We start from the raw sequence: 5,992 nt of genomic DNA, 5'->3' as shown, positions 1-5,992 counted from the left end.
AATTGGAAACGCAGCTACGCTTTGAATCCTAAGCGGCGTGATTGCATATCAAGGGAAAGGTTGATGCTTATGGAAATATCTCTTGCCTACTATGTACATATGTAGGTACGCCAAATGTAGGTACCGTACCTACTTATGTAAGTACCCTAGCCCACCTAGCTTGGGGGTGTCTCTTGCCCCCCCTGCACCTTCGGTTAACTGCCTACCCCACTTACTTACACGTGCTCAAGTAACTCAATGAGACAAGCGCTCTCCCGTCCTCTTAAAATACCTGCAGAAATAAATTGAAGAGAGAGGGAAAAAAAGAAAAGAAAAGAAAGCAAGAGGAATACAGATCATCGATATGACTGATATAAAGGTTATGTAAGTAAGTTTCATTCTTTAGATATATAAACCTTTTCTGTCTTATCTTGTCCGTAGTACCACGTGTTTCTATGTGTGAGATGATTAGCTAAGATATCTCAAGGGAATACCTACTATGTACCTGTTCCCTCGTGCTGAGATATTCGCCCAGCTGGGGGCTCTTTTTGTTGGACAGAAATTAAAAGTAACTCTCGCACTGTTAAGAAGCATAGTATCATACAGTATACCCTAAATGAGGTCCTACCTACATAGGCAGTCTCTGTTTACCTACTGCCATGCCTAGCTATCAGCAGGTTTTCTATGGCATCCTAAATCGCTGTATATATGTATTTGATAGTAAACTTGTCGCATCGATCCGACCTATGCAAAGGAGAATCTAATCATGTGGTAGTACTAGGACCACCAGCCAGAGTTAAATACTGTAGGACCTGGATGTATGAGAAGACTGCCTATGTGCTTACTTAAGGTTCAAGTCTGAGTTGAGTATGCGCCATGCAGCAAACACGAAGTACCGGTATAATGATCGAAATACAGCAAGCGAATGGGAAACTTACAGCGTAATGGACAGCCTTCCAAGATGGAGGCAGCCTACCCATACAAGTAAGTTTTTATCGTAGGTATCTTCTTCAAGTTCTCTCCTACTGTGCACAGGCGCCCCGAGGGTTAGGTAAGTAACTATCTTGGTAAGCACCTAGGTACCTAAGGTAGGTAATCAGTGCTACAAGAAACTACCTAGGTAGCTACAGTAGATACCTAGGTAGGTGCCTGTGTAGCTACCTACCTACCTATAAGTGAGTAACCTGTACCTACCTAAGGCAGGTCATCTCTCAGATTGTGCCTAAATTACTCACTTCCTTAGGTAGGTACCCACTGTAGGGTAGTTGGGGCAGAAGCTGGAGGTAAGTACAGTACTGGTAGGTAAGGCGTACCTACCTACATATGTACTTACCTACAGTCCTACAAGTACATGTATGTATAGTATAGTAGGTAGGCTGCTCGCTCGCTATGGTGGTACTTACTTAGGGAAGAGGGAAGGCGCCAGTACTTACTGACATACATAGGTATAGTAGGGTACATAGCATGGAATGTCACCTGCAGCGGAACCCAACCACTCTCATAAAGCACGGCCTGGTCGCCCATCACATCTCTCCCGCCTTTCTGTCCCGCCCGCACAATGCAACCTCTCTCCGGTCTACTACCCTCACTACTAACACCTTGCCTTGCTCTTCACGCTATTCTTCACACTATTCTTCACACTACCGTAATCCCCCAGTCCGCCTCGCTCTCCACATTACCTACACATTACCTACCGTTGATGCCGCCCGCTGCCGCTTGGTGTCCTGGCGAATATCCATCTGCTATTTGATCTCATCGACGCTCCGACGCCATCGCCTCTTCGCCTGCGTCGTGTTGGCTGCTCTGGCTGCTTTGGCTGCTTTGGCTGCCCGACTGGGGTACGCGACAAGCGAAGGCGCAAAGCGCAAAGCGCCCTGACAGCCTTGTGGAGGGCACATTGCTCCTCCCAGTCTCGGCCCTAACAAAGTAGGTACGCGTAACTACTTGGCCGACCCAGATAGACTACCGGTATCCGAGTTAGAAGATACTAAGGCAGTGCTACTGCTACCCTGTATCTGTGCTTGATCTGAACACCACCGAGACCAACAGGGTCACTGACCCTCATCTACTCCATCAACTGCTCCATCAACTGCTCCATGACCATCTACCCGAGCTGCACGTTACAGCATTCAGCCTTCCTCCAAGGAGCATATCCTCTAACATCTACCCATAGGTACTAGATTAGTACCCTGGCAACAGGAATATCCCACTTGTAACTCATTTTGGCGCCTGTTAGGATCCCCAACTTCACGTCGAGCACCTGTAGCTTGGGCGCACGCCGCTGTTGTTGAACCCTTCAACCACTCATCCAAAGGTAGGGGAGAACTCCCATGACTTATCCATCTATCCTTCAGCTGCTGGCGGTCCCCTTTTGTCCGATAGTCGGCCAAATTGCCTCCCCGACTCACGGTGGTGGGAGCTCATACATTCCATTCCGTCTTTGCTCTGGTGCGGCTGCTGCCAGAGGCTTCCAAGTGGTCGCAAACCTTCTCATTGCTTCTATATTAGTCGCGGCCGTCTCTGTACCTGTCTAGCAACTGTCAGATCGCGCGCAACACGCTCGCACCTGGACATTGACAGCCCAGCCCCCCACCCCCCCGAATGCGCTAGCAGCCTAGCACACCACTCCCACTGCTGCTGCTGGCTACTGTCACCGCTGGCATCCTCTTTCGCACTGTGTGGTACACCGTATGTCCAGCACTGGGGCGTCAGCGAGCCACGGGTGCTGTTGCTTGAAGCCATCCCATCCAACCCAGATCATCTAACCATCCTCGCCTTCGCCGCCGCTGCAAAATCAATCAACTCACCACACACCACTCCCTCGCACACCTCCGCCACCACCATCCCCATCCCCATTATCACCTTCCCTTCATCCATCTCCTGTTCACCCATTCTTTGATCAGCCTTCTGTTGCTATCATCTCTCGCATTTTTTATCGTTTCTCTTCCCTGCGTGTTCCCATCTTACTTATACCGCATTTCCTAGTTCCTGGATACCTGGAACACCGGTTCCTGTGCCACTTCCCCTGATCGTTTTCGCCGCCATCTCTTTTGGTATCTGTTGTCGGACGGCTTTACCTATTATCGACATTTCTACGACTCTTATATCAGGAATCAACGCCGAAACCCGGCACCTACGCGACCGTTAACGCGCTGCCAATCCTACTTGGTACACATCCTTGGCTACCGACTCCCCCGACAATCCCGACTCGCAGACTAAGCTTGCTTGCCCTGTTGGTAACGAGACGATCCAAACTACCTCGTCTTGCGCCGCCGCGTTCGCCCGGACGTGCCTCGTAACGTAGGCCGTCTCGATTCCAACCCGCTTCGCGACTTGGGAAACAAAACCGGATGCGAAGTATTGATTCGACATCGTCCTCTCGATTGATTCTTCCGGATCCTGGCAGATTCGCTCTGTCGACCCTGAATCATGAACAACGTCAATATGGCCAATATGCCCATGGCTGGCGGGCCTATGGCCATGATGGGAAACAATGCCCTTGCCGCTGGTCAAGTTCAACGCCCTCCAGAGAACAACCGTGCAAATTTAAACACTTACATCTATGATTATTTCCTTCGAGAAGGCATGTATGAATGTGCGCGCGCGATGCTTCAGAGCGAACAGGCAATAAATGTTCACAAAGGCCGCCCTCGCAATGAGAATAACAATACTCTTGGAAACGGCCTTGGAGATGATCCGATGGATACTGACAGCAAGGATGATTTGGATTCGAAACGGCCAAACGACCTCCCAGCCCCGAACGTTCCCAATGGGTCTGACAGTTGCTTTCTCTACGAATGGTTTTGTCTCTTCTGGGACATGTTATCGGCCCAGCGCAACAAGGGCGGCGTTAGTCCCCATGTGAGTCAATACGTCGCTCACACACAGGTAATTACATTACAATTTGCCCTGTCATATTGGTGTTGTTATTCTCGCGTCTAATATCCTTTCAGCAGCAGTCTCGGTTAAGACAGACGCAACAGCAGGAAATGTTACGGCAAATGCGACCTGAGATGTACAATTCAATGATGCCGCGCATGGCAAATGGGATGCCGATGGCCAATAAGCACAACCTGGCCAGGACCGCAATGGCCAACAATCAAAATAAGTAGGTTGTTGATAACAAACCCCCACCGAACCTTCCGTACTGATAATCGCCATTTTATAGTCCGCAAATGATGCTTCAAGCCGCTGCTAAGCAGGGCCAGATGCAACGGGACGGGTCCAACATGGATGGCAGCCAAAACCGCCCTGCCTCGCCGGGCTCTGCCGAAAACGCGCCATCGCCTAGCAAAAGGGCCCGAATAGAGGGATCAAGCCCGTTTAACGCGCATAACGCGAACATGATGAATGGTCAACGGCCTCAGCAAGGAATGCCAGGACAGCAAGTAGGCGATACCAAAGCTGCCATAGCTCAGCAAATGCTCTCATCAAACGGCATCCCTCGCGCTAATCTTACTCCTCAACAGTTTCGAGACTTTCAAGCACAAACTGCCCAGACACAGGCCAAATCTATTCAGACATATTCTCAAAATCTTCAGCAACACCACGGCCAACAGATGCCGAATAAACAGGTTCCCAATCCTGGTGGCCCTCAGAACCAAGGTTCACCTATGATAGCGCAAGGCCCGGAGAACGCGGCGGCTCTTGGTGCGTTCTACCCAGAGATGGCTCCCGGAGGTATGCGACCAGGACCCGGCGCAACTCAAGGCGGCGGGAGCAATCATGCCTTGCAGGACTATCAGATGCAACTGATGCTACTTGAGCAACAGAATAAAAAGAGACTTATGATGGCTAGGCAAGAACAAGACAGTATGGGCGGCATGCCTCGTGATGGCGCTGGACCCAATGGTCCAGGTGGACCACCAGGCCCGAATGGGCAACCCTTCCAAGATACCTCGCCTCAGGGAGTCCGACCCGGTGCTTCCCCTAATCCCAGTGAACAGATGAAGCGTGGAACTCCTCAGATGAACGCCGCTGGTATTCCCTCTCCTCTTCCTGAAGGAGCTCAGTCAAGAGGCTCTCCGAATGGCATGAACTTTATACCAAATGGCATGGATCCGAATATGCAACAGAACTTCTTCAAAGGGATGAATGGTATAGATGGCAATATGGTAGCAGCGCAGATGAATGGAGGCATGCGCCCCCCCAGCTCACATCCAGGTCAACCATTCAATGGCCAAATGAATCCTCAGATGATGGCAAGACAACAGGGAGGGCCTCAACAAATGCAGTGGCCAGGTCCCAATGGCAATGGTATGGCGCCTCAGGGTCCTCAAGGTCCACAGGGGCCACAAGGGCCACAGGCGCAGGTCCAAGGAGCGCCACAGAGAGCGATGCCACCACCATCAGCTCCAGCCCCTCCTGCTAATGGAAATGGTCGGACAAACACATCATCACCACAAGTTAGCACTGCTGCTCCACCTACACCGCAGCAGGGTACCAAGGCACTCAAGAAAAAGGATCCTAAGAACGCGAACAAAAAGGTACAACACAATATTCTAATAGCAATTGCCTGAACATACTAACATGCTTCTTAGGGCGCTGCTCAAAAGAACAAAGCACCAGCGGCTGGTGCCACACCTGCTCCTGAAGCCAATCAAGACCCAGAACCCCCAACTCCGGCTACTCCTATTACCCCCAGCAATCCTGCAGCAAACTTCAAGTCTGGCCAGAATGCTGGAACTGTACCGCCAACTGCGAATGTACCAGCTTCAGCACCACAGGCTGCACCTGCCCCTGTGGCAGCTCCTCCAGTCGAGCAAATGAACTTTACGGGCATGGAACCCAATAATGCCATAGTATGTTGCTTCGAGATTTGTGCACAATGATTTCCACTAACTGGCAGTAGTTCACCAACATACCGGAATTCAGCGAAATTTCGTCCGCCGATGTCCTACAGGATTTTGATTTTGACTCTTTTCTACATGACAATGATGCTGACGGTGGGGCTTTTGACTTTGGCCAAGCTACATTCGGGATGGAAGCGCCTGGGGAGATCGGCGCTGAGTAG

General features: G+C 50.7%; 1 protein-coding gene across 1 annotated transcript; it reads left to right on the top strand.

Annotated features, from left to right (window-relative positions):
• Positions 1 to 3,408: 3,408 nt before the first annotated feature.
• F5B22DRAFT_639511 (uncharacterized protein) lies at positions 3,409 to 5,992 on the top strand (the record flags this gene model as incomplete). The annotated part of the gene is made up of 5 exons (XM_047977726.1): positions 3,409 to 3,867; positions 3,933 to 4,087; positions 4,148 to 5,465; positions 5,520 to 5,780; positions 5,831 to 5,992. 5 exons carry the CDS (start codon positions 3,409 to 3,411, stop codon positions 5,990 to 5,992), a joined length of 2,355 nt encoding a protein of 784 aa, XP_047826227.1.

The sequence above is a fragment of the Xylaria bambusicola genome (assembly GCF_022495145.1).
Source record: "Xylaria bambusicola strain CBS 139988 unplaced genomic scaffold F5B22scaffold_64, whole genome shotgun sequence".
In the NCBI taxonomy this organism is placed as follows: Eukaryota; Fungi; Ascomycota; class Sordariomycetes; order Xylariales; family Xylariaceae; genus Xylaria; species Xylaria bambusicola.
This window is presented reverse-complemented; position numbering and strand designations above follow the sequence as displayed.